General features: G+C 35.9%; 5 protein-coding genes across 7 annotated transcripts; 2 read left to right on the top strand and 3 right to left on the bottom strand.

The window, feature by feature from the left end:
- Nucleotides 1-506: 506 nt before the first annotated feature.
- Nucleotides 507-2,097, bottom strand: LOC125212971 (ARM repeat superfamily protein). The gene is made up of 3 exons (XM_048113287.2): nt 1,712-2,097; nt 1,216-1,621; nt 507-1,050 (listed from the first exon to the last, which is right to left on the bottom strand). Exons 1-3 carry the CDS (start codon nt 1,924-1,926, stop codon nt 670-672), a joined length of 1,002 nt encoding a protein of 333 aa, XP_047969244.2. The 5' UTR covers nt 1,927-2,097; the 3' UTR covers nt 507-669.
- A 3,528-nt stretch (nt 2,098-5,625) lies between these two features.
- On the top strand, nt 5,626-9,366 carry LOC125216859 (putative glucose-6-phosphate 1-epimerase). The gene is made up of 9 exons (XM_048118632.2): nt 5,626-5,812; nt 5,927-6,059; nt 7,375-7,449; nt 7,619-7,675; nt 7,762-7,967; nt 8,067-8,198; nt 8,408-8,510; nt 8,752-8,851; nt 8,937-9,366. Exons 2-9 carry the CDS (start codon nt 5,973-5,975, stop codon nt 9,158-9,160), a joined length of 984 nt encoding a protein of 327 aa, XP_047974589.1. The 5' UTR covers nt 5,626-5,812; nt 5,927-5,972; the 3' UTR covers nt 9,161-9,366.
- A 175-nt stretch (nt 9,367-9,541) lies between these two features.
- Nucleotides 9,542-16,166, bottom strand: LOC125216225 (uncharacterized). 2 transcript variants are annotated; one of them, XM_089067645.1, is made up of 21 exons: nt 15,792-16,166; nt 15,645-15,706; nt 15,142-15,206; nt 14,990-15,033; nt 14,388-14,430; nt 13,938-13,998; nt 13,786-13,853; nt 13,591-13,642; nt 13,307-13,371; nt 13,165-13,231; nt 13,023-13,068; nt 12,883-12,941; nt 12,680-12,760; nt 12,475-12,586; nt 11,927-12,015; nt 11,747-11,803; nt 11,230-11,353; nt 10,588-10,706; nt 10,431-10,503; nt 10,234-10,363; nt 9,542-10,160 (listed from the first exon to the last, which is right to left on the bottom strand). In XM_089067645.1, exons 1-21 carry the CDS (start codon nt 15,994-15,996, stop codon nt 9,989-9,991), a joined length of 1,794 nt encoding a protein of 597 aa, XP_088923771.1. In that variant the 5' UTR covers nt 15,997-16,166; the 3' UTR covers nt 9,542-9,988. The 2 variants fall into 2 exon arrangements, with proteins under 2 accessions (XP_088923771.1, XP_047973839.2); XM_048117882.2 differs by having other exon boundaries at nt 10,588-10,754; nt 15,792-16,165.
- A 1,376-nt stretch (nt 16,167-17,542) lies between these two features.
- LOC125215936 (SUPPRESSOR OF GAMMA RESPONSE 1-like) lies at nt 17,543-20,758 on the top strand. Its single transcript, XM_048117521.2, has 6 exons — nt 17,543-17,657; nt 18,390-18,522; nt 18,680-18,866; nt 19,269-19,771; nt 19,895-20,191; nt 20,280-20,758. The coding sequence occupies exons 1-6, from the start codon at nt 17,650-17,652 to the stop codon at nt 20,340-20,342; spliced, it is 1,191 nt and encodes a 396-aa protein (XP_047973478.1). The 5' UTR covers nt 17,543-17,649; the 3' UTR covers nt 20,343-20,758.
- A 1,536-nt stretch (nt 20,759-22,294) lies between these two features.
- Nucleotides 22,295-24,641, bottom strand: LOC125211445 (uncharacterized). Of its 2 annotated transcripts, none has more exons than XM_048111242.2 (2): nt 24,106-24,641; nt 22,295-23,677 (listed from the first exon to the last, which is right to left on the bottom strand). In XM_048111242.2, the coding sequence occupies exons 1-2, from the start codon at nt 24,256-24,258 to the stop codon at nt 22,577-22,579; spliced, it is 1,254 nt and encodes a 417-aa protein (XP_047967199.2). In that variant the 5' UTR covers nt 24,259-24,641; the 3' UTR covers nt 22,295-22,576. The 2 variants fall into 2 exon arrangements, with proteins under 2 accessions (XP_047967199.2, XP_047967200.2); XM_048111243.2 differs by having other exon boundaries at nt 22,295-23,700; nt 24,106-24,243.
- Between the last annotated feature and the right edge of the window lie 1,555 nt (nt 24,642-26,196).

Genomic DNA, 26,196 nt, shown 5'->3' with positions numbered 1-26,196 from the left:
GAGTAACGTTGGAGGATAGATTTTGTAAAATGAGTGAACGATAAATAATTATGACTCTATCCATCTTGAAGAGGTATGAATAAAAATTACCTTCTATTCCTATCATGTTTAGTTTATTTATCTTGTGTGTTCGGATTATTTGTACCGATGCATCGCACAAGTTATTTGAGTTAACATAATTTTATTAGGGTAATTATGTTAATAAGATGGTATGTGAATAACCGAATAAATAAATACGACAGTTAAGAGGAATAAATGTATTTGTAATTTTTTTATTTTAAGTTTTAATAAAGCTATGATAAGAAGAAAAGTAGAAGGCTACGACAAAAATGGAATAATACTGGAGTACTAAAGTTGCACCAAAAAGCTCATTTGAAGAAATTCTGTGCCCCACCCCACATATGACATTTTGAATAGACCAATTTCACTGGAATAGAAATGTAATTTGTGTGTCACTATAATATTTTCATTCTTCTAATAATAAAAGTAAAAACACATCATAAAAATTTCCAACATCTCTCAAATGAGAAGAAAATAATTCCACTATTATCTCTGTACACGAACAAAGCAATGCTCCACGGTAACTAAAAAAAAGCCAAAAAAACTAAACCTACAGATTCTAATTTGAGCCAAACACAACACATGAAATGCGACTAAAACTAACATCGATCATGTCCTAAGTTTGGCAATCATTTCCTCAACCATCTGAAGAGAAGTTCCAGCCCTATCAATCTTCCTCATCACCTCTTTAAACACCGCTTTCTTGGAATGCTTTCCCTTCGAAGAAGACGCTGACAACGAACCATTGTCGTCGTCTTCTCTAAGCAACAAGAGCAATGCTTTAGCCTTCTTTCGAGCCAGCCATGTACCATCGATGCTCAACTGCAACAGCCCCGGCATCGCCCCTTCCCTCAAAATCAACCCTCTATACGTCTCCCTGCTGCTCTTGCATATCGCCAGCAGAACTCCCGCCGCATGCTCCCGACACACGGCCGTCCCCTCCTCCACCGCCTCCACCACCATCTCGATCGCCCCGTCCCTCTCACTCACCTATATATTACCACGCATTACAAAAAATTAGTCTCTTTATATTTTTTTCTTATCAATTTTATAGTGTAGTTCACTACTAAGACTATTTTTTTTTTTTTTCCGGATATTTGAATATTCAATTTTAACATGAGAAAGCAAGAATATGTATGAAAATTGTTTTAATACCTGATTTAAAGCAAGCTGCGATGAAGAAACGAGCGATTCGAGCAAGGCCATCGCCTTCTCCACCAAATCCGACGACTTATCCGACTCGTACACCAACCGGATCAGCACGATTGCGCCGCCGCAGGCGACGATCAAGGGGATTATCTGCGGAGATGTGGACAGATTGTGCAATGTCGATACGACGTCGAATTTGGCCTGATTGCCACCGACGTTTTGGGAGAGAGAATCCAGAAGCTCGACGAGGAGCTGAATCGCCCCCGACGACGCGATCTCGAGCTTATTCCGAGAGCAGGAAGAGAGAATCAACAGCGCCGCGAGCGACAGCTCCATCAAGCTCTCGTTCCGCCATTTAATGATCTTCAACAGAGCCGGAATCGCCCCTGCCTCTGCTATCCGCAGCTTATTCCTGTAAATCAATTTCGAAAAAAAAGCCCTAATTTAAAATCAGATTATTCAATTTCACACATAAAACAGAGAGAGAGAGAGATTGACGAACCTTTCACTTCCGAAGGCGAGATTGAGCAGAGCAAACAGAGAAGCCTCAATTGAATCGTAGTGTTGAGCGTGGAGCATCATAATCAACGGAGAAATAGCTCCATTTTCAGCTACTCTCTTCTTCTGCATTGTGTTGAGGTTCCCAATCGCTCTTGCCGCCGCAATCTGAGCTTCAGTTTCGCCGCATAGAAGGGCTTCCGCCATGGCTGCCTCCATGGTAGCCTATCTCCGAACTTTCTCTCTCTCAAAACATAATTTTGTATGAAAAATGCGGTTAGTATGTATATGTAGAGTGTGAGAATGAATAGAAGAGTGATTGCTTCAAGACGATGCAAGCTTGTTTTTTTTGTGGGCTGTGAGGGATTTTATCTTTATAAATTACAAATATATATTGTTTGAGTGGGAAGCAAAGCACTGCTTTATCTTTTTGTAACTACCTTATGTGGGAATTGCCTTTCTTTCAATCTTTCTCCTTCTCTATATTCACTTTTCCTATCCTAGCTTCATTTTGACATCAACTTAAATATTATTATATGCAGATACACATCATTAAAGCATACTAATATTCTTTACAAATTTGCATTCACTAATTAGTGCGTATTAATTCATTATCAAGGATGTATTAATCACAATTATGATTTAATTACCGCGCGTCCAAATTCCAGATGCACCAAATTTCACTTTTATAGTAATGCTTTTATGCATTATTATGATTTATGTGATGCATCATGAATCTATTTATGACATTACTAGTATATACAAAAATACTAATGATTTATATATTTATCTCTAATTCTTATACTCCATATTATGATAAGTGTGAATACATTTTTCTTGATGAATTAAAACTCATGTATTGCATTTATTTTGTATCGAAATGCATAGACTGTAGATCTTCGTTAAAAACGATTATAAGTAGAGTGCGAGGATAGTAAACGATTGGTATATATTCCTTATCGTTAGATTATAGAAAATCAAAGGACCACATTACTTATTTTTAGTTATCATTCAAATCCTAGTTCTTGATCCACACCCTATATTAGTATTGTAATATTTCTATATATAGATGGGGGAGAAAAAATCGATACGTTGTACCCTATTTGTTACTACATATCACGAGTTTCGCTATCGTGTGGTGCACACGTCAATCTATGTTTTTTTTTCTTATGCATCATAAATCATTAGATTGTGACCATATGATAATTAAAGAGTCACTACAATAAAAAAAACGGCTAATGATAGTTTCAATACTACAAGAATGCTAATTTGTATTCAATTATACCGCTAATGCTTTAAAAGTGTCTTATTGTTAGTGTTCAAACTAAAATTTGGAAACACAAAATAAAAGTATCCTAATAAAGAAAAAGATTAAAATAATTTGTTCTTAATTTAAGGAAGCTTTCTTCCACGTCCTATAGCACTAGTTATTCTTAAAAAATTCACAACGCTAGTAATTGCTTCTCAATTTTTGTGTCAAAAAAATAATGCTTTTTTTTGTAGTGAGTGAGTTATTTTATTTATTTATTTATTTTACTTTTAATTGATTTATAGGAGTATATAAATTGCATAAGCACCAAAATTTGATTTATTCTTTTTCCCATTAATTTTAAATAGAGAAATAAATATAATAAATCAAGCATTAATTGATTTTTATTAACATCTAAATCTAATGACTTTAGTCATATTCTTGAGATATTTATACTAATGAATAAAGAATTTTAATGACTAGTCATATTCTTAAGATATTTATAAAAAAAATAATTGAATGGCTTCATATTCTTGAGATATTTATATAATAAAATAAGTAGAAAATTTGAAAATGCTGAAATGCAGCACACATATTATGTAGTACGTGTAACTACCAGTGGATTTAAAAATGTCTAAAATATTTTATCCAACCGGAGATTGAGCATAAATATAAGGCATTGGCAAAATAAAATAGTCAATGCATCAGTTTCAGCCTAAAAATGTTTTGAATGAATCGAAATGTCATGGAATTGCTCAAAAAATCTCACTAAATTGTGGTAATGGTGAGCATAGTTGGAGATATTTCCAAAGATTATCATGTCTAGGGCGTATTGGTTATGCAACCATGTCTGTGGTCCAAAATAGAATACCTTGAAAACACCAAAATATCATTATTCCCTATTTCTATTGTTGTTTTATAATCAATTTATATTATCATTTCCACGTGAATAGTACTAATATCTTATACTGGTCATTTTTTTTTTTTTTTTTATTCTCTCTCTTACTAGGTATTTTTCTTTTGATTTTATTAACTCTCTTATTTTATTCACTTTCCACTTTACTAATAAAATTCTATTTCCTTAAATTCTGTATCGAAAAGTTTGTACTCACTTATCTTGGGATGGAGGGAGTACTTGAAAAAAAAATTATCGGGATTGAAAAAATAAAAAAAGTCAAAACATGATATCATATTTAATTATACTATATGGGAGGGTTTGTTGATTATAAAACAACATTGAATGAATGAAGGAGTAGATGCATATATAGATAGATACAAAAGTGAAGAAAACATGGGCTCCTTGGGTCACATGGGCAAAGAGAAATCATTATTGATAAGAGGGAGAATCGAATAAAATAGACGGAAAGGGTAAAAACGAGAGGATATTTTGGCCTTTATACGGCGGCGTATTGGTTGCAGTTGCTCTTCTCTTTGTAATCGATGGTGTCAGTGCTTTGAATATTTCCATATGGTGAGCAGCGCCGCCGCCTTATCATCTTTCTCGAAATGCATTTGCAAATTGAGAACCGATTCCATAACAAAAAAAAATATGTATGCTAAATTCTGTTTTTCCTAACCAAGCTAACTAACTGGCTAAGGCGTTTGTGAGAGAGCCAGAGAGATATTATTACGAAATTACCCTTCTTTACACCAACGATCATTCGTGCGTTTGCTACGTGAATGGCATCTGAGGAAGAAGAGCCAAGAGGGTAAATTTGTCCATCAAAAGTGGGCAATGTTTGCTTGTTTTTTATGCTATTAGTCCCTAAAATAATGAACTACATCGTATGTTGATATATTTGACAAACTAAAAACGTGGTTGAAAAATTATGAATTTTAACTTAATAGCAAATTTCGTACGATTTAAGATTTTTGGCCAAATCAAAATTTACGGGACAAAATTAAAGATGAAGTAAAATTGGTACGACATTTGAATAGTAAATTTTTTTCAAAAATATTCAACTCAGCTTTCCCGTTTCTCCTAAACAATGTTTCCAAATAAACATTTCCCGCACCCTAACGTGCTCTCCTTCTCGCACCCGTTGTCCGAAAAATTTGTACAAAAAAGTAGAAAGATTCAATTCCGGCAATTGAACTCTGTGACAACACTGTATCGACACTTGTTCTATGACCAATAGTCTTATTTTTTTTCATTTTAATTTGATTACGACAATTAATATTGTTCTATTTTTTTTGGCAAGTTTCTGAAAATACATTATCTCAATGCATCAACTTAGCTTTTTCCCTATATCACTTCTACTTTATCATCTTCTACTAACGATATTTCAATAAATTTTAGTTCTCTTTCGTACTTTACTAATTCTATATTTCCTTTTTTCATCAAAATAGTCTCATTTTGCATTTTGGTATGTCCACCAAACTTTCTTACCCATTTTTTTTTCTCACTTCACTAATCCATATACAAGATATTTTATGTAGACGAAAGTATCAATAAAATTGGTTTCATGATTTTCATCAATGGGAAGAGGATTTTATTTCTGAACAAAATTACTTTTTGTACAGGCCCAGAAAAAGATCTGAGGCCCATCAGAACTTAAAAAGGCCCAAGTAAAATTCAAGTTCACGAACTTTTGTAATTTACATTTCCCACCCTATTTGTGCCCAAATATATAGCATCCGAATCCGAATATGAATGATCAGATTAAAAACCGTCACCATCACCAAATTTCCGATTCCCATAACTGCTTTTGATTACTGCATGATTTCATTTTCAGTACGTGAAGCAAAGTAGATTTGTGAATTTCTCCGTTTGATCGTCGAGTTTCTCGCGTGGAGTTCGAATTTTCAGATCGCACTGAGTGATCACCCGATTCCGTAGTTACATTCGATTTTCAGGTGCGGAATCCTGAATCTAATTGATCCGTGATTTTATCAATGTTTTCTCGATTCTAGCTCGATTCTCTCTTTTCTTTTGGTATGTGTTTCTCATTTCAATTTTTTTATGCGTAGGCGGAGGACCGCGCATTCTGAGGAATTTAAAGGAGAAATTGCGAAAATGAACCGCCAGTCGTATAGTTTCATCCATGAACGTGATGCATCGCCGAAGCTTCTTCTGTCGGAGCCCAGCGGTTACACTGCGGAGGTTCGTCGTGTTGGTTATTGTAATGATTGTTGCTATTTCTTTGTTAAATTATACAGTAATTGTTTCCATAGTGGAGTGTGATTATCTTGATAAATCATTTGAAGTCTAGGTCTCGTAGTGGAGTGTGATTATATTGATGAATCCTTTGAAGTATAGGTTCTCATAGTTGAGTGTGATTATCTTGATAAATCTTTTGAAGTATAGGTTCTCATAGTGGAGTGTGATTATCTTTGATAAATCTCTTTTGAAGTATATGTTCTCGTATTGGAGTGTGATTATCTTGATAAATCCTTTGAAGTCTAGGTTCTCATATTGGAATGTGATTATCTTGACAAATCTTTTGAAGTCTAGGTTCTTATATTGGAGTGTAAGTATCTTGATAAATCGTTTGAAGTATAGGTTCTGTAGTCCTTCATGGCAAGATTTATTCTGTTTCTTTTTCATATGAGCGTGCATACGAGCCAATTTGATGATTTGTAGATTGTGTGGTTTGTGGAAGGCGTGGACCATTGAAAAACTTGGATTCAAGTCACTAAGGAAAAATTTGTTTATGTGAGGTTTAGAAGATTACAAAATTTGGATAACAGATTTTGACACTTGACTTCTCCATTTGGGCTGGATTGTGTCATAGCTCCATAATTCGGGACTGTAAGTAGAAAATTGGCATGATTTGTTTGTTTCTTTTTCATATGTGCATACATACAAGCCAAGATTTGAAGTATAGGTTCTGTAGTCCTTCATGGAAAAAGCATAGTTTTCATTTGAAGTATAGGTTCTGCAGTCCTTCATGGCAAGTTTTTTTGTTTCTTTTTCATATGAGCGTGCATACGAGCCAAGATTGATGATTTTGTACATTTTGTGGTTAGTGGAAGGCGTGAACCATTGAAAAACTTGTATTCAAGTCAGCACGAGGGATGAATTTCTGAATGTGAGATTAAGCCATGGTATGCAGGAAGATTGCAAAACTTGTTAAATAGATTATGACACAACACTTCTCTATTTGGGTGGGATTGTGTCATAGCTCCATAATTCAGGACTGTAAGTAGCAAAAAATGGCTTGGTGATGGTAATGATGATTATGGTAGTATGTTTTTGAGATGCGAGCTTTCAATTTTCTAGAAAAATGACTGGTAGTGAATCTTGATCAAGATATAATAGAATGTGTTCACTGGGTGCAAGTTTTACACATAGAAAGATGAATTTTGTAGTTTTAAACTGGTGTAGAATAAGACTAGCTCTCTGTCTAACCAGAGGGTGGATTTCTGCGTGATGGTCGAGGGTAAATGTAACTCTAGCTTTTTATTTGTGGTCTCAGATTCTCTTGTTTGGTGCGCAAGTGGTTTCCTGGAAGAATGAGAGAAGACAAGAGTTGCTCTTCGTCAGCAGTAGGGTGAGTTTTCAAGTTTATGAATGGCATAATTGCATTATGTAGATTAGAAGATGTTGTATTATCAGCATCAGCTGAAAATAATTTTAAAAAAGAGTATAAGTCTATGAGAGTTACCCAGGATATTGACGACAATTGTTATTTTAAGAGTTGTACATTTGTTGTGTTTTAGGCTGCGTGGAATGTGTCAAAAGCCATAAGGGGTGGCGTACCTATTTGCTTTCCACAGGTTAGTTTCAAACTTGTGTAAATGTTTTACATCTATGATCTATCATACTGATTGGATGCATTCTTATACTTTGATTGCACTTTTAGTTTTCGAATCTTGGTACACTGGAGCAACATGGATTTGCAAGGAACAGGTTATGGTCAGTTGACAAGTCTCCTTCACCTTTGCCTTCGCCTTCGCCTCCAACTTCGACTTCAGCTTCAACTTCGACTTCGACTTCAGGCAGTACTCCGTCAACAATAGATCTCGTCTTGAAGTCCACTGAAGATGACCTGAAGACTTGGCCACACAGGTGAGGGTGCAAGTAATGTTATTTTCCTTTAGTAAGCACTAAGTAGTAATCCAGAATTTTTGGTCTTATGTTTCAATGGTGTTCTGCTTCTATATGCAGATTTGAGTTGCGTATACGTATTTCTTTGAGTGCTGGAAAGATCACATGGATCCCTCGCGTGCGGAATATTGATAGCAGGCCATTCACTTTCACATTTGCGCTGCGTAATTACATGCCTGTTTCTGATATCAGGTTTACCTACCTCATTCCATTACTACTCTTGCTTTAAGTAAAAAATATCATGACATTTTCCTATTTCATTTGTCTGTTGTGTAGTATAATAATCAGTCCATACTAGGTTCACATTAGTTTATAGCACATTGATGAGCAATTCAATCCTTACTTATACTCCCAGTTATTATACCTTCGGATAGGTTGAATGATGCCATATAATTTTGCAGTGAAGTGCGTGTCGAGGGCTTGGAGACGCTAGATTACTTTGATCACTTGTTGCAAGGAGAAAGATGTACTGAACAGGCGGATGCAATAACTTTCGACGGTGAGGTAATGCTTTTAATCTCACCCTCATTTTCCCTGCTTTATGTGCCTGCATTTCGATTTTTGACTAGTCTAGGACCATGTTGTATTACTTTGGCCACTGATTATTTCTTATCTTTTGTTATGCAAAAACTCACGAAAGGAGCATTTGAGTTCAAAAGTTATATCATGCTGCATCATGAGTCTTTTTTTTGGAATTAAAAACCATATGCAGTCACTTAATTGTTTGTTATCTGCTTCTTCATAGATTGACCGAGCCTATCTAAGCACACCGTCGAAGATAGCTGTAATTGATCACGAGAGGAAAGTGACATATGAACTCCGCAAAGAAGCCATGTGTGATGCAGGTATTTTACTTTATTTACACTTGGGTTTTACATTGAAGACCTAGTTTTGTGGGCACTTTTATTAAGAGAAGGTTGTGATATGCAGTTGTGTGGAACCCTTGGGATAAGAAAGCAAAAGCTCTGCCAGATTTAGGTGATTCAGATTACAAAAAAATGGTATGTGTGGATTCAGCAGTTATCGAAACCCCAATAGCCTTGAAACCCGGTGAAGAGTGGAAGGGTCGACAAGATCTGATATACGTCTCCTCAAGTTACTTCAGTGGGACGTTGGATCCTTCAAAAGTTCTCGGCTACATGGGAATGAAGTAATGGATATTCATCTGCACAAAAGCACTTCTTGTTCAGCATTCGCTCTGTATATGCTAATCCATATTCCTGTACAATGATGGTCCTCCTCTTTCGATCTATAAGATACGAGAAGCATCAATGCAGTATTGACATTGATACAAATGAGTATGATTCTCATTCGAGTTTATGGAGTAACAAAGATTGCAACTTTTGATATGCGACGTATTCTTACATTTACAAGTTGGGTTATCATTTTTATATTTTGATTTTTTTGGCAATTATTTGGTACATGTAATCACTTTTGTTCTATTTGCTTCACTGAGCATGACGATAGGTGTCCTTAGAACATTGGTCGTCTTGCTATGATAAAATCAAGATGGAAATTAAGTGGTGTTGCTAATATAAAACCAAAATAAAAACAGAGATTTAAAATATCTATATTGTTGTTTGTGAGATAAAGATCAAAAACTGAAAAGTCACGAATAAGGCAAAGCCCTAGAGTTTGCCACCGTGTTTCGGACCAGACACGCGACTATGGGGTTAAACCCTAGTGCCACCTGTGTCATCCACGCAAATCGTCACCTTATCTTCTTTGTCCAACAAAATGTTTATACTAATTCACTTTTAAAAAAAAAAGTTACCTGCTGTCACCCTAAAACATTTTGATTGCAGTTATTAACTCCATTAATGTTTCCACCCAAAAAACTCTTGAATCCATCCCAACTCAATAGATACTACAATTTACTGTTAGCACAAGCCGTCGGTGGGCCAGAAGTAGCTCAGAGCCTCTGGAGGTTATCCGACACCAGTATCCCATCCCAAATATGCATTGCATGTATCTCCTCTGAATCAGAATGACTTGGTCATTGGTGTGAGAGATTGCGGCATAATCAGCATTCTGTACAAATCTCGCGCTAGCTCAAATCCACACAGGTGTAGGAGTACAGCAGGAACGAAGAATCCAATAAGTCCAAAAGCACCAGCCATCGACAGAGTGAATAGCTCCATCATTAGATTGTACCTATTGTTGCTGAAAACCGATGAGAAGAGAATATGTCTAGAGAACAACTATGTTTAATACTTAAGAAGCAGACCTTGAAAGTAATGTGGAAGCCACTGACACGTGCATAAGGCTGTAGGCAACGGAGGTGGTTATGTTTGATGTGATGCAGCAAATCAGTAGCAGTGTAGCAGGATAAATCATTGCAGCATAACTTGAAAGTCCTGAGACATTTGCACCACAGTCATATGTGTAATTAGAGTGCCTTATTAAATGAGTTTTGGATTATACCGGAGAGCTTCCTCTTAAGGAGATGAAACAAGATTAAAACGGACAGAGCTGCTGTAAAGGATGTTGACAGCGCCTGCATAAATGCAGACTGGTAAAAACGCCATGAAATTTAAACACACCAGTTATGGTTGCTCCAAGATTAGATGAAATCCTTTACCAGTCCCTTTGCTCCAAGATTCAATCTAGAAACTGAAAGCCAATCCAGAACGGCATTCAAAGCAACGGCACCTGCGCTGACTAGAAAAGGCCGCTTTCCATCTCCAAGGGCATAGAAAACTGCCACCAGCAAGTCTTTAGCGATGAAAAAAGGTGTACCAAGAGAATCTGTGTTCAAATAGCTGTATCAGAAATTTCAAGGCTGAGATAAAACATTCAGGGGAACTTTTTAATATTTGACATGCAGTGTTGCTAGTTATAAGTTGCACTGTGAAGCTTTAGTCTTTTTTGAAAAAACCTGAATAACAAACACGGGATTATAGACCAGGATTAAACAAATAACCATCTTTCAGACAGTCAACATTGCATATGGAGACATGAAGAAACTCAAATTTCTCCACGTTTCCTTAAAAGGAAATCTTCATCTTAGAGAAAAAAAAAAGTTTCGTATCAAACGACAACTGCTAGAAAATCTAGGAGATGATTCTAAACTAGATCAGAACAGTTACATTCGTAATGGCAGAAAAGCTTTTATGAATGTACAATAATGAACACAAACATATAGTCAACATATATACATTGATTAAGCTCAACATATAAACAATGTCATAAAGCTAAGGGATAAGTTCATCTTGACACTCACAAGCAAGGAAGAGACTGGATACTAGAGCACTAGCTGAAGAATCAAATGCACAACGTTCAAACAAGATATGGACGATTGGCTCAACCAAGCTACGCATAACTGAAAAAATGGGCAAGAGAAGCACCTGCACCATAGGCAGACATATACTAGAATTAAAGATGGACCAGGACGACATTCAGTTATTGAAGAATTATGATAGAAGCAAGGATATGGAATGCTTAAATACTAAAGATACAAAACTTAAATTGAACAGAAACCAGTTTAACAGGCCTTTCCCAAGCAAATTGCCATTAACCATCTTCAAACATTGGCAATGCAACTCTTCAGGTCAAACCTGCTTACATTGAATTAATGAAGTCTAAGTTCTTATAGTTGACTGTTCTTATTTATTATTTTGAAAGTAGAGACTACTTAAATTATTGTATACTTGGGATCATAGGCTTTATGTGGTAATCAAGCCAATGTGGTAGATGTTCTATTCAATAGGTAAATGGTTGTAGAATTGACAATGGCCTACCATGCAAAGCAGCAGAGCTCTTTGTAGATCGTTGGCTAAGCTTTCCCATGATGACGTCTATCATGGAATAAATCATTTAAAATATTAATAGATGAAAAAGAAGAAGAAGAAAAAAGAGAAGGAAATAAAAAGACAAACAGAAAATGCTGAATAATTCAGAGGGAAGCAGTCTAAAACTACCTTCACTAGTTTGGAAAACTTAGGCACAAGAGGTAGTACAATGATACTTGAAAGAGCACCCAGTGGTGCCATGACCAAAAGATAGGCATCTGAAAAGCATCAACAATGTATTGTGAATATGGAAGTCAAATCCAGTGGAAAACGAACTATAGAGAACACAGTTCCAGGTGTACTAATCACATAGCTGACTCTAAATCCTATTGGCTTGAGATAAAAACTGAAAATCATCCAAGGATACATTTTTCAGCCACTGAAACTTCTGTTAGTATAAATACAAAGAGATAATACCAAAATGAATCAGACTATATCCAACATTCACCATAGCAGGATTTCTGTTGTGTTAACTTGCTTCTTAACAACAGGATAAATTTCTCTATCATCTGCAATATTGTAGGAAGACTTAATGTGTGATAGCTATATTCTTCACCGCATGATAACTATCAAATTTTACTTGGAATTGTGACTTGCTTGATTGTGTGTGCGTGTGTGTATACACATCAAGGTAATGAATAAAATCACACTAGAAGTTACGTGGGAGAATCACCTACATGAGAGACCGGCTGCAGCTCCCGGAATAAGAGATGCGAAAAAAAGATCAGTAAATGATGCAATTTGGGCCAAGCCTGAACTTACAGTTGCTGGGAGTAACAGTGAGAAGAACTGAGCCAAGGAATTTAAAAGAAAGAAGAAGAGTTAGTGGCAATGAATGTTTGAACATAAATACCCTGTGATCTAAAGTTCTTGAGCCTGAACCTGACAAACATCCACACTTTTGAAGATGGTAATTAATGCATATGGAGTAATGTCAGACCATCTTCTTCTGAGCACAATCACCTGGTATAATGTTTTACATTCCACGAAATAATAGATCAGATACAATATCACAAGAGGCTTCACTGTGCCCCATGAACAAGCTCCAGGAATGGGAGGGGAAGCGCTAACAAAATGAGGTAAACCTGGATGATCCACTGGAGAAATAATCCAATGGAAACTGCATATGAAAGAAGGCTTGCACCTAAAGAAAGAAACAGGAACCATAAAGGAAGGTATACATGGGGGTTGTAAGCAAGGTTTGAGAAGCATAAAAGAAACTTACCAGAAGAGTAGCCATTCAATCTGCTGGTAAGAGCACAAACGAGACACTGCAAGTGTTTGTTAGTCTTACTACATCCTGTATAGACATAATTTGGATAGCATGCCTAGGTAAGAAAGAGAAATAGTTCAATGCCATCACTTACACTAGCAATCACGAGTGAGCTGGACATAGCGGGGCTAATGCAAGGGAGAACATCATTTCCTTGTGCACTGAGTGGGTTGAAGGGTGGGACATTAGATGTTAGATAATACAAGCTATGAAAAACCACTAAGAAACATGCATACCTCATGTATCCAAAGCCAAGTCCAACAGGACCTGCAAGGACTATGCATGGTGTCATCATTTTAAGCTGAAAATGGAACATAACAAGAGAAGAACAATTAATAGAAACGGTAGAAAGATCCAAATTCACTTCAGCAGCACTTGCAAAGAAAAATTTTCAACAGTGAGTAGGTGGTATGACGCTAGAGATTGATTTAATTTGCATGTTTACATGTGTAAATGGGAAGGTATGGCTTATTTTACATAAGACAACATATTTCAATATATGAAGTAATATATTCCTTACCTGCTTGATAGCTATTTCCCTTATGATTTGGCCTTCAGCCATTATCCACAAACTGTAAAGTGATACCATGCAACAAAAGCAGTCAGCAAACTAGCACACTTCTGACCCTTGTCCATATATGAAGTGGTGAGAATTAACTAAACAATAAATACGTCTAGCCTGCTTACTGTATGTAGTAGTATTATTTTATCTTACCCTGGTGCATAAATTTGAACCACGAAATCTGGGAAGATATAAACAAAAGCACCCACAGCACCTCCTACCTGCACGTAACTACTGGCCATTATGAACATGTAATGAGTTTATTAGACGCAGAAAGGAAGTTGCAATTATGTGAACAAGCAAACCAGAAACATAATGATGGTCAGATGCTGAAATAGCTTCTTTCCTCGCTCCTCTGGCAGTTTACTGATCAAAGTTCAATTTGAAAAATGCCAAAATAGTAACCACATATTAAGCATCTTCAAACAGACAAGACCAATATTCAGTCTATTGCTTTGGGAACAATATAATTGAAATAAGAGACTGAGAGTATTACTCTTTAAGGCATATAGATTCAGAATATAATAACTGATATTCCCTATCAAATTCTTTTGCATTCCAAGTTTATAATCATAAATCAAGAGAATGATCACACATCCCATAGAGGCATGAATGGTGGTGCTTCACTAGAACTCAAAAAGTATAAGGCTTGGTAAATTTGCATGATTGCGATATGGCATGACGAGTAAGCATAAAAAATGTAACAAAGCATTTTTAACATAGAAGAAAATAAGCAGTTTAGGGAGAAAATATACCTTAAAGTAGTAGACATGATAATATGTATAGGGCCATTTACACCTGCATGGGAAAAAAGGTCAGTCAGAAATAGTTGGTGGTATTGCATATCTGTATAGAGAATGGAAATCTACCAGGCATTATAGTTGAATTTTTCCCAGATCCCTTAAGACTTCCCCTTACACATTTATTAACATGAATATATGCAACTACATTAGAGTTTCCACTAAATCATACATCCCCATCACATAGGAAGCATAGTATAATAGTCCATTTATATTTAATGACCCAAAGATAGATTTAAAACCAATCCATTGTTAATTCTTGATAAGGGAAACCTAATCAATAATCATTTCAAATTCATCCTTTGCCACTCTCATGCTCTAAGGTCACAAAGACGTGTGCTTCACAAATATCACACTGTGCTTATGTGCACTTCACATCCACACTATATTCAAACAAAAGATTTCCATTCATTTGAAATCCATTGAAATTTGAAATTCCCACCCATGCACAATTCATTGATATCTGATTCAAATAAAAGGCAATTCAAAAGAGGCAATAAGACCAAGAAATTTCCCATGATCATTTAAGACTGAACAACTTTGAAACAACAACTAACCACCAAGAAGCGATGATGAGAAACCAGGCAAAACCCAGGCATACCTGAAATATCACCATCAAAGTTCAAAGCAAAGAAAGTTCTTGCCACGCAACTGATTACTGAAATACTATATTGAGAAAACAGACTCAGATTTAACAAAAGTACAATACTTGAAAGCAGTGGCGACAGGGCCAACACCAAAAACTGAAGCCATTATGACCTCTCTAAGCAATCCCTGCATTGATACACACAAATAAGTTACTACAAGTATGCAGACACAAAAGATAGAAAGAAATTGCATTCCCCAAAACACCGAAAAGCTCATTTGAGTTCATTTCGTAAAGCCCATAAAAGTAAATAATTGATCTTAAGAAGCTTGCGATATGAAAGCTAGGTGATGTACATGTGAGCTAGCTCGATAATTCAAAGCTATTAATTAATGTTTACAGATTACCATTTCTTTCACTTTGATTAGCACTAGTATATTAGTTGTCTAGTTAAGATTTTGTTATAAGAAAATCACTGATACTATGAAAATAGTGCATATTCAAAATTTAAAGATAAATCTACAAAATTTGTTTAGGCTCGTGAAACAAATTTCGAGCTTGAGTCCATATAAATGAATAAAAACTTAGCTAAATTAGATATGGACTAGTCTAGCCATGGAAATTACCAAAATCTTGCTCACAAGAGTAGCCACGCCAACCAACGTAGCAGCACTCACTGATTTATCACCTATGCATTAATCGCCAATTTAATTAATACAGTACAAAACGCGAGATATAAACAGCAACTGAAAATAATAAACTTATGCGCGAACCTGGTGGTACTGCGACTTGAGCGTGCGAGAAATCATCCTTGTGCGGCGAAGAACTAAACGACTTCTCCGCGCGAAATGCGATTTGAATTCTTCTGAATCGGCGAGGCGAGAACCGCAGTGACGGCCGGCCAATCGGCGAGGGCGGATTCTGGAGCGGAGAATCCGCGGGAAAACTAAGATCGAATGCAATTCGCGCTTTGATCATTTCTGCTGAAACAAGCGATTTGATTCTTAATCGCGCAGTTGAAATTGATTGAGTTTCAATGCGACAGAACGGCGGCGTGTTTTATACTGGTTGGCGCCAAAAAATGAATTAATCGAGGCTGCCGGCGCTGATATGGGCAGCTGTAAACCGAGCCGGTTCGCTTCTTCGTACGTTCAACGGCTAAATGTATTTGATGATGCGTAAATTATAAGAAATTAGGTGGAAAATGGAGTAGAAAAGATGAAAATTTTGGCATAATTATGAAATTTTTCATCAACTTTCAATTTAGTTCAAAATATTAGTATAAATTTTATATCTCGTATGTTATTTTCTAACCTAACCTAAATAAAATATTTTAGGTAAAAACTTATTCTATGTGACCATCCAGAAAATATTTATGATATATTAAACCACTTTTTCAGTTCATAATAAATTAGATAAAAGTAACGAAATATAAAATTTGTGGTATTTTGTAGAACCAATTTCAAGGTTTAACTTTTAAGTACTCCTATTGTTTTGTTGTACTTTCACTATATACATATAATACTAATACGATATCACATATACTCTGTGTTAGCTTTAATATGAACGGAATTGTTTATCATGGAAAAATAAAAAGAGTAAAGGTCAAATGTGGTTCATAACATATGACCGTTTTATCAATTTGGTCCTTAACATTATCTTTTTTATTATTTGATCCCTCACAATTAAACTCGGACCCGAATCGGTCCTCACTTAATAAAACCGTCAAAAAATAGACGATGACCGCAATTTGACTATATTAAATTGCTAATGGTAATTAATTATACCTAATTATAATGCTTTTCCTATTAGCAAAATTGGAAAAAATATAGTATCGGTTGCAAAATGAAATTAATAATTTGTAATTTATAGGAATTAAGAATTATAATTAGGTATAATTAATTACCATTAGTAATTTAATATAGTCAAATTGCAATCACCGTCTATTTTTTGACGGTTCTGTTAAGTGAGGACCGATTCGGGTCCGAGTTTATTTGTGAGGGACCAAATAATCAAAATGATAATGTTAAAAATCAAATTGATAAAACAGTTATATATTAGGGACAATATTTGGCCTAACTCAAATAAAAATATCATGAAATTTATGTTTTAATTAAAAATCATTTACTTACAAACAAATAACCTCTCAATCACAGCACATATTTGGGAATATATTGACTACAATAATTAAAGAGCATAGTATCCCAGCAATAAATCCAGCTCTTAGATTAGTGCCAAGTGCCAAATATTAAATTCCATGGTAGAATGTCCACTGCACACAACTTAATTCAACAGTAGTACTAGTAATATAATAAAATAAAAAGGGTAAAATAGACTTTTCAGTTACATCAAATTCATTTCTAGCTTGGACAGCAAGTCTGTTTCAGTAGCCCCAGGCTCGGAGTCAGGTTCAGTCAACTTGGGCCCCATCCGAGGCTAGACTCCTTTTCGAATACCAGGCGCGGAAACTCCGAGCCTATTGATATGGGTTTTCCCGCTCATTGCACACTCGCTTACTTAACCGAGTGTAGAAAAGGGGAAAGCATCGGTCGTCCAACAGTCTCTTCGAAACTTCAAATGAGAATGCATTTTGTCATCTGATAACATATTATCCCGGTTTCTTCCTTATCCATGGCTAGGTATTACAGGATGTCAATTTTGATTTAATATCTCATCCTTTATGCTCTAAATTCTTGAATGGATAGGTAAAAATTCAATCTTGGAACCAACAGAATGTTCATCTAACTCTAAACTTTTCTGGGCCTGGTTCAGATTGCATGATGGGGGCCAAAAATACTACATTGTGTCTGTGTGTAAGGAAGAGGGTATTTTTGGTTTGAAATTGCTCGTTTCCAGTTTTAAGGTTTTGAGTTCAGTGAGCTTATATGGAGTTCACGGATTATTATTTGAGGAAAAAGGAAAAGTTTTCATGCGGGCTCGAGTTTTTTCCCCTAATTTTTTTTATCTGTTTCAGTGGATGAGGGGTTTGATTTCCGATGATGTTTTTCTTGCGCTGTTTTGTTTGAGCAACAAGATGGTTTACACTCAAGTGAAAGTAACATTTACTAGTTCGAATAAAGGCGTTTTGCATAAGATTAAAATCAGGGCCGACTTCTTTAATTCGAGATCAATACATGAATCAACAGTAATGTGGTGTTTTTTGATATTCGGAATAGGGAAAATGAATAATGACAGATTCTTTCTTAAATGCTTGCTAGTTTTTTACTCACATTCTTCATAATCAGAAGATTCAGAACAGACAAAGGGTTGATTTATTTTTTATCGTCTGTCTGTAATTTCTAGGTGGTTTTGTAGTGCGGTGTTATGCCTCACATTTCTATGTGCTGCTGTTAACAATGTGAGTGATGCAGGTCGTGGCTTATTGATAGTCGGGGGCTCGCGAAGAAGGTGATCAATGCTAGTCTTCCTGCTGCTTGTCAGATCAAAGATTGTGGGGCGAATACCCGATGCCCCAGCTGCGACCATCTAATGGACAACAGCGATGTAAGAAGCTTTATTTTTCCCATTCATCAATTAGTTTGTATAGTGTTTATATGCCAATCCTGTTTGGAGCATGTTTTGGGATAAACTATGGAGTTTACATTGCTTCTTCTTGGCTTTATATTAATTATTGATTGAGTTTCATGACTTTTTCTTGTAGATTTCATATGAATGGCCTGGCCTTCCTGCTGGTGTAAAATTTGATCCATCCGATGTGGAGCTGCTAGATCATTTGGCTGCAAAACGAGGTGTGGGGAAATCGGAGCCCCACTTATTCATAGATGAATTCATCCCCACTTTGGATGATGAAGGGGGGATATGTTGTACTCATCCAGAAAATCTTCCTGGTTAGTTAGGCACCTACTATTTCATTTGATAATTTGGTGACATTTGTATATCCTCTTTAGATTATTTATCATCATTGACATGTGATGAATTCAAGTCCCAAATTTTAATGTTGCTTAATAGATTAGGTTAAGTGTGTTATGCATTACTTATTTATATAACGCAGGAAGCAACAAGGAAACAGTTTTGTAATGCATCTTAATATATGGAAAACCATTAAAAGCTCTTGTTGAGTACAATCTTTAAGATCATCAAAAGATTCAGATGGTTTTTTTGGCTTTAGAGTCGCGCACATCCCTTTTCATTCGCACAATTGAAGCGAAAAGGTTGTGTTATAGTATGAGTCGTAGATTTTGATGGTCTAGATACGATTCTAATGAATTGATGATCCCTGATGTTTTCAGGAGTCAAAAGAGATGGAAGCAGTGTCCATTTCTTCTATAAAATAATCAATGCTTATGCTAGTGGTAGAAGGAAGCGCCGCAGAGTTGGGGATCAAGAAAGGACAATAAACTCATGCGTGCGTTGGCACAAGACCGGAAAAACCAAAGCAGTGATGCAGAATGGAATCCAGAGAGGTTTTAAGAAAATCATGGTTCTTTATGAAACGTCAAAGAGGGGATGCAAGCCCGAGAAATGCAATTGGGTTATGCATCAGTACCATCTTGGGAGTGATGAAGACGAGAAAGAGGGAGAGTATGTGGTCTCAAAAATCTTTCATCAGCAAGAGAAGGAGACTGACAAGAATGAAAATCCTACTTTGCTGAAGGAAGAAGCTAATGTGAAGGCTGTTCCCGTAATCCCAATGACTCCTAAGACAACTACTCCTGACCCTCCTCGTCTGGACCAAACTCCCTACTCTGATTGCCTCTCAAATGATTATTTCCTTAAGTCACTACTCCTTCAGGTTGGCATCTTTATATTTTGTGACTTTATTTATTTTCATTGAATTTGTAGAGATATTATTTGATTGTATCTTCTCACATTTTCTTGTTTCTTTCTCATGAGAGTTAATTGTTTTGTTGAGCAGGAAACGGAGCATCTCAAGGAACCATATCAAGCTTCTTATGGTTCTCGGTTGGAAGATGTTGAGTTCAGCTCTTGCTTGGGTGGAAACATTAAAGCTGTTGATGCAACTCTTCTGGAGCCCTTATTCTGCAACGAAATAATAGAATCCTATGATGCATTTGGTGAATTGGAACCACAAAACCCTTGCTCAACCCAAGTAAATTGTGACATAAACGCTGTGAACGACAGAGATGCCAATGGTTGCAGTGGAATTGGCGAGCTTGACAACATAGAGCTCGATACTCCACCAGATTTCAATGTAAGCCCGTCCTCTGCTCCTATGAATCTTTAACATCATACATTTATCTCACAATTCGTAGGCTAAAAATGTCCTTTTTATTCCTCAGTCACAGGAGTTAGAGTTTCCCTCTCAAGACAGCGTATTCGATATGCTGGACCTACTGTATTAGGACGCGAACCGTCCCATTTTTGACGACTACAGACTTCTTGTGATGCCCTCTTAACTCATAAGAGCAGGAAGATTTCAACTAATCAAAAAATAGCAAAAACAGAAGAAAAACTTGAGCCTGATGAGACCTAGCTTCGAGGCTTGTTACCATCGATTGCATTGAGTTTACCAGAGCTGATTGCTGGAGGTTCAACAACATAGTAAAATATTGGTTATTAAACTATGTGTGGACCCACTTTCATTTTGTCGAGTTTGTTGAACTTCCATAGCTATCAGCTGATCTTAGTTATCAAACTATGTATGTAATCATGTTAAAAACAATATTGTTTGTTTGCAGTCCTCTGTAAGATTGATGCATTATATGTATCAAACTTTTGTCTCTGCATTTGTAATACTATCATTGACATTGTTTTTTTACTATTTGTTGGTTTGTTATGGATGGCTATGATCTTGTCTCTGCCTAGTTGTATGTCTATTCATGCCGGCTTCACTGCAAAAAAAGAAGCGCGATTAGCAACCGACCAAGAGGGTGTTCGGCAAAGTTTTCGAAGAGCTTATAATTTGTGATATCTCAAGGTTTATAAGTAATAAAAAATAATTGAGTTTACAAGCTCATAGGATAATTGTAAATTATTTTTTGAAAATAAAATAATAGTACAAAATACATTAAAAAATATAAAGTGTAATACCATCTCATATACCTTTCCCTTTGGAGAAGGTTTTTTTATGAAAAGAAGGCAAATATGTAGTTATAAGATTTTACCTCTTCAAAAAAGTATAATACCTTCTCATATACCTCTTTCCTTGAAGAATGATTTTTCATGAAGAAAAAGTAAATATAGTAGTTATATTAGTTTACCTCTCCTCTTGGAGATGTTCTAAGACAAACAAAGTTTTTGTGCAAGAAGACAAACAGAAAATAGAAAATTAGTTTAAAGAACATACTCCCTGTGTCTCCTTTATACTTTATATACATCTGAAAAGGTTTTGTCATTTGTGCATGAAGATTAAAGAATGCAGTTTTTATGACTATAGATTAAACAGACCCAATTTGTAGGCACTTTTTAAATTTGAGACATTATAAATTGTAAGGGAGATGAAGTGAAAAGTTGCTTTCAAACATTATTCACATTTTGTGCATTTAACAAACCTAAACTAGAGTCTATGTGGTTTGCCTGAAAGATATTCAACACCAGAATAATTAAATAAAAACATAGGTGCCCCTAATTTCCACATGAATGAGTCTCACTGGAATAATATATAGCCACAAAGACTTAAGTGACGAAATTAAGTGACGAATAATATCTCGTATGCAAGCAATCAACGACAAAATAAATAAATAAATCTTGTAAGTACACGTGACAAATTTAAGTCCTTTAAAATCACAAACCATGGAAATTTAATGTCGTCCACTAGCCACATGTTTAATTTGAGACAAAATGAGACAACAATTTTATTGGGATATTCTAAAATTCCTTCATGTCTAATTGTGCTCTGCGCTTTCCCAACCCCCACCACCACATGCCTATACTTTCTTATATTAAATACGCATATTATCAGTATCAACGTCAATATTTACACCAATACGAATAATTCCTACCACAATAACAGTTGAGGCCAACACAAGATAATGATAAAAGCATTGACCAAATCAAATTTATAAAAATATATACTGTGGGTAGGTATGAACTTTGAGATATTGTTTGATTTTACAAAGGATTTGGAAAATGGATAGAAAAAAGTCAGTGGAATATCATTTTTACTTGTACTATATATTAGGTTTATTATCTTTTGTCAAGTGGAACTTTTGAAATCCACATCCCTCATTACAGCATTTGACCAAAATTGGGATGGGAAGCAAGAAACAGAGCAACCAGAATAAAAGAAAAACAGAGAAAGTAAACATCAGTGCTAAATTTCCACTAGTCCTAATATGATGAAGAAAGAAGAATCTATAAGAATACACAATTAAATAGCCTTTCATAGAAGTGTAAATATTTCACCAAAAAAAGGGAAACTGAAATCAAAATAAGAAAAACTCAGAATTATAGAGAAGCCTTCCTATACAGCACTAGTGAACACAACACTAGCTGGTCACTACTCACATCTTCACCATTGAAGCTCTCTTCACATCAAAATGGAACAGCTTCTTCTCAACTAGGAAGGGATGCATCTTGTTTACAGTATCCTTGCTCGTCCCTAAACAACGACGATCTTTATATGCCTCGTCTGGGATCATCTGTGCTCTCGTAAGCAGTGTCCCGGCAGAAGGTACTTGTACTTGTCCGCGTTTTCCAACAGATAGGACGGGAGATTGACGGCCGACAAAGAATGAGGGATCGGTCCCATTGTCCCGATTATGTCCCTAAAAGTGTACTCTTCGGGCAGCATGTCGTACAGATCGCCCCCCTTGCAGATTACCTCCTGAATCCTTTTGGGGTTCAAGAATCGGGAGAACCTCACTCGATCACTGTGGCTGTAGGCTTTCATCTTGAAGATGAAATCGCTCAAGTGGCGGAAGCAGAAGCTACAATGCCAGCCCGAGTCAGAGAATAGGTAGTCAGTTCGTCGATAATGAGCGTATTTAGTCTTCCCCTTCTGGTATCTATGGATAGAAGCTCTCCAGCTGAGCTGATGCTGCTGAAACTCGAACGAGTACAAATAGTTCCGGAGCTGAAGGTGGAGAATCGGAGGAATATCGTCGCACCACCTGAGGAGATCAATAGTGTGCCCGCTAGGAATCTCATCGACATCAGACATTATCAGCAAGTCATCGTCCTCTATCCCCGCAACCTTCAGAAGCTGGTCGAGGGCAAGCCTCTGATACGCCTCCTCAACAAACGGATTCTCACCTCTCTGGAACCTTCCACCAATCTCACCATAAGTCAACCTAGGCTCAATGAACTTGAACAGTTCCCGATGAATGGCGAAGTTGTGAGGCTTTGGTAGGCCGGTGAAGGTGGAATTGGACTCAAGCAGCACGTACTGCGTGATGTAAGGATAAAGCTCCTTCCATCGGATGGTAAGCATGTCAATCTCGTTGCTGAACAGGACTGCATCATACACACGCCTAGGGAACTCACGGATGCCCCAACCGTGGAGCTTGCAGAGAGTCTCCATCGACACATTCTGATTGTAATAGTGAGTTAGAGGGATGAAGGGCTTCGGAGGCGACTCCCATAGGGGGCGGAGGAAGTAGGTCAGTTTCTGGCCATGGCAATATATGGTGAAGACAGCTGCCGGGGCAATGAGGAGGAAGAAGAAAATTACTCGGAAATCTATGCCGTGGAGGAAGCAACGGAGCCTAGACATGGTCACAGATGATGGAGAAGCTTGCTGCATATAAAAACAAGTGGTGCCTAAGATCAATCCAATCCCAATATCAGATATATATACTAGCATCATTCATCACTAACAACACCTAATTTTACTAATTTGGGGGATTTTTTAGGGTTATGAATCACAAAAAGGTTCATGATCACATACAATAGAGAGCCAAAAACACGCACACAAAATACATACATGCATTTGTAAATGCATACATAAACACCAACCAAATAGATGATTTCCTGGTTTAAACTAAATACAAGTATTTCTCAAGAAAAATCCCCAAAAACGCAATGCAAAAACCTAGGCTACAGATGATTCTCCACAAAATAAGCCAAAATTCACAAAAAATCAATAAATTAAGCTATGAATACAAATTCGAAAAGAACATTTTATCGTTGAAGAGAGAAAGTTATGGCGCAAATTGAAGAGATTACCTCGTCACAGTCATCTTCGCATATTTCATCACTTTTTTTGGAAGTATAATAACCAGTAGAAATCATCTGGGCGCAAGCGTTCTCCCTCTCAATGTTCATACAGCCTTCCTTTCTTTCTCTATTCCCTTTTCCTCTCCGTGAGGAATTGCACATCACATGAAAATCGAGATCACATAAGAGTAAAAAAGCACACGAATTTGAGGCCAAGTCTTTTTCTTAAAAACACCCCATTTTCGTAGACGAAAAAAGGGCTGGTTTTAAAATTCTCCCAAGATTCAAAATTTGCGTAATTTTGGGGAGTCGTCAAAATATTGAATAACAACTGCTCGTCTTCTTCTTCTTCTTCTCCTCTTTCTCTCTCAGGAAGGTGGTTGCAGTTTTTTCAGAGAGGGAAAGGGAGAGGGGAAAACAAATATGCAGAGGAAAATCTTTGGAATTCCTATGTTCACTCAAAAATAGGAATTATCCATGATTGATTATCTATAATTATTCTACTATATTAGTACTAGTAGTAGTTATTACATGATACAGATAGGATGATTTAGAAAGTTGGAAGGAAATTTATGAGGATGAGCGCGTCGTACGTTGTTCTAACAATTTTACTATTTTGTCCTGAACAACATCTTCATCTTCTCCGTTTGTTCTGGGAAATCTTTTTTTTTTTTTTTTATTTCAGCAAAGTTTTACTGTACTACTGTAGTTATTTTTTTAAATAAAAAGGATAAAAAAAACTAAATGCATTAGATGATGATTAAATTACTAATTGAAAATGATTAAAAAAACTAAAGTCCATATATACTACAGCCTATAGATGAGTATTCATATTTTGAGCGGCAAACGATTTTGTATTGTTTTATTTTGTAAGTTAGGTGGATAAAATAAAATAATTGAGAAAAATAAAATAAAGATAAATAAATTTTTATATTTAATAATTAGTCATTTTGGATGGGACAAATTAAAATTGAAAATGGATCACCTTCCATTGAACTATTGGAGTAATTTTGAATGGATGGACACAAAAGAGAATTAAAATGCTTACAATGAAACCGAAAAAAAGATTGAAAAAATTAAATACATCAGCAGAAAATTGTAAAATATTTTTAAGAGGAAATTAATTTATTAGAAATTTTAAACATAGTGACTAAAAAATAAAATTGTAAATGCACTAATATAAAAGATAAAATATTAATTGAACTATAATAGAATTAAAATGTTTTACAAGAGAATTAAAAAATGATAAATAAATAAAATAAATGCACGCATTAGAAGATTTTTTGTGCATTAAAAACGGAAAAAGAAAAAAAATGTCAACTGGATTAAAGAGAATCGAAATGCTTTAAAAAAGAATCGACAAAAAGATAAACAATTAAATACACTTATAACAAAAATTAGAAAAATACTTTACAGTTTTCAATGCATTAAAAACAAAAGATAAAAAAAAGTCAAAATGCATTAAAGTGAATTTAAATACTCCCTCCGTCCCACATTTGTAGTACTCCCTCCGTCCCGAGATAAGTGACCTACTTCTTTTGGGCACGGGATTTAAGGAATGGTATTTAAATAAAATAAAGTGGAGAGAGTAAAGTATGAGAGAGGGAAAAGTAGAGGAGAGAATAGAAAATAAAGTAGGTGGAGAATAAAGTAAGAGAGATGACTTTTTGCTAAAAATGGAAATAGGTCACTTATAGTGGGACATCCCAAAAATGAATACAAGTCACTTATCTTGGGACGGAGGGAGTAACATTTAGTTATGGCACGTGTTTTAAGGAATTGGTGGAGTGTGTAATTAATGAAGTGGGAGGTAGAGTTTGTAATAAATGAAATGAGATGATGGAGTGAGATGATGAAGTGTGTAATAAATGAAGTGAATTGGTTGAAAGTGGGTCCCTCTTTGACTTTTTGGTTTTTTATTTTTGTTTTAATTTATTTTAATATAGATAATGGCATTTGGGTGTAATTTTAGTGAATAATGGGGTAAAATTTTATGTGCAAATATGGTAAATTCTAAATGTTACTCCAAATGTGGGATAGACTTTTAGAGCATGAATAACCCTGGCCCGGATTTGGGCCGCAAGTCCCCTCCACGTCATC

The sequence above is a fragment of the Salvia hispanica genome, chromosome 3, assembly GCF_029641045.1.
Source record: "Salvia hispanica isolate PSC_SH4W2 chromosome 3, Shi_PSC_v1, whole genome shotgun sequence".
NCBI lineage: Eukaryota > Viridiplantae > Streptophyta > Magnoliopsida > Lamiales > Lamiaceae > Salvia > Salvia hispanica.
This window is presented reverse-complemented; position numbering and strand designations above follow the sequence as displayed.

Bases quoted from the DNA above. Each gene is read 5' to 3' on its own strand.
- LOC125216859 (XM_048118632.2), top strand. From the start codon at position 5,973: ATGAACCGCCAGTCGTATAGTTTCATCCATGAACGTGATGCATCGCCG. The intron at 7,450-7,618 runs GTGAGTTTTCAA...GTTGTGTTTTAG, and splicing joins TGCTCTTCGTCAGCAGTAGG to GCTGCGTGGAATGTGTCAAA. The intron at 8,852-8,936 runs GTATTTTACTTT...TGTGATATGCAG, and splicing joins AGAAGCCATGTGTGATGCAG to TTGTGTGGAACCCTTGGGAT.
- LOC125212971 (XM_048113287.2), bottom strand. From the start codon at position 1,926: ATGGAGGCAGCCATGGCGGAAGCCCTTCTATGCGGCGAAACTGAAGCT. The intron at 1,622-1,711 runs GTTCGTCAATCT...ATTGATTTACAG, and splicing joins CTCGCCTTCGGAAGTGAAAG to GAATAAGCTGCGGATAGCAG. The intron at 1,051-1,215 runs GTATTAAAACAA...GGTAATATATAG, and splicing joins CGCAGCTTGCTTTAAATCAG to GTGAGTGAGAGGGACGGGGC.
- LOC125211445 (XM_048111242.2), bottom strand. From the start codon at position 24,258: ATGTGCAATTCCTCACGGAGAGGAAAAGGGAATAGAGAAAGAAAGGAA. The intron at 23,678-24,105 runs GTAATCTCTTCA...TTTTATATGCAG, and splicing joins GCGAAGATGACTGTGACGAG to CAAGCTTCTCCATCATCTGT.
- LOC125215936 (XM_048117521.2), top strand. The intron at 19,772-19,894 runs GTTGGCATCTTT...TTTGTTGAGCAG, and splicing joins TTAAGTCACTACTCCTTCAG to GAAACGGAGCATCTCAAGGA. The intron at 20,192-20,279 runs GTAAGCCCGTCC...TTTATTCCTCAG, and splicing joins ATACTCCACCAGATTTCAAT to TCACAGGAGTTAGAGTTTCC.
- LOC125216225 (XM_048117882.2), bottom strand. From the start codon at position 15,996: ATGATCAAAGCGCGAATTGCATTCGATCTTAGTTTTCCCGCGGATTCT. The intron at 15,034-15,141 runs GTATTGTACTTT...GTGATATTTCAG, and splicing joins CCTGTCGCCACTGCTTTCAA to GTATGCCTGGGTTTTGCCTG. The intron at 10,364-10,430 runs GTATAATCCAAA...CAAATGTCTCAG, and splicing joins CCTTAAGAGGAAGCTCTCCG to GACTTTCAAGTTATGCTGCA.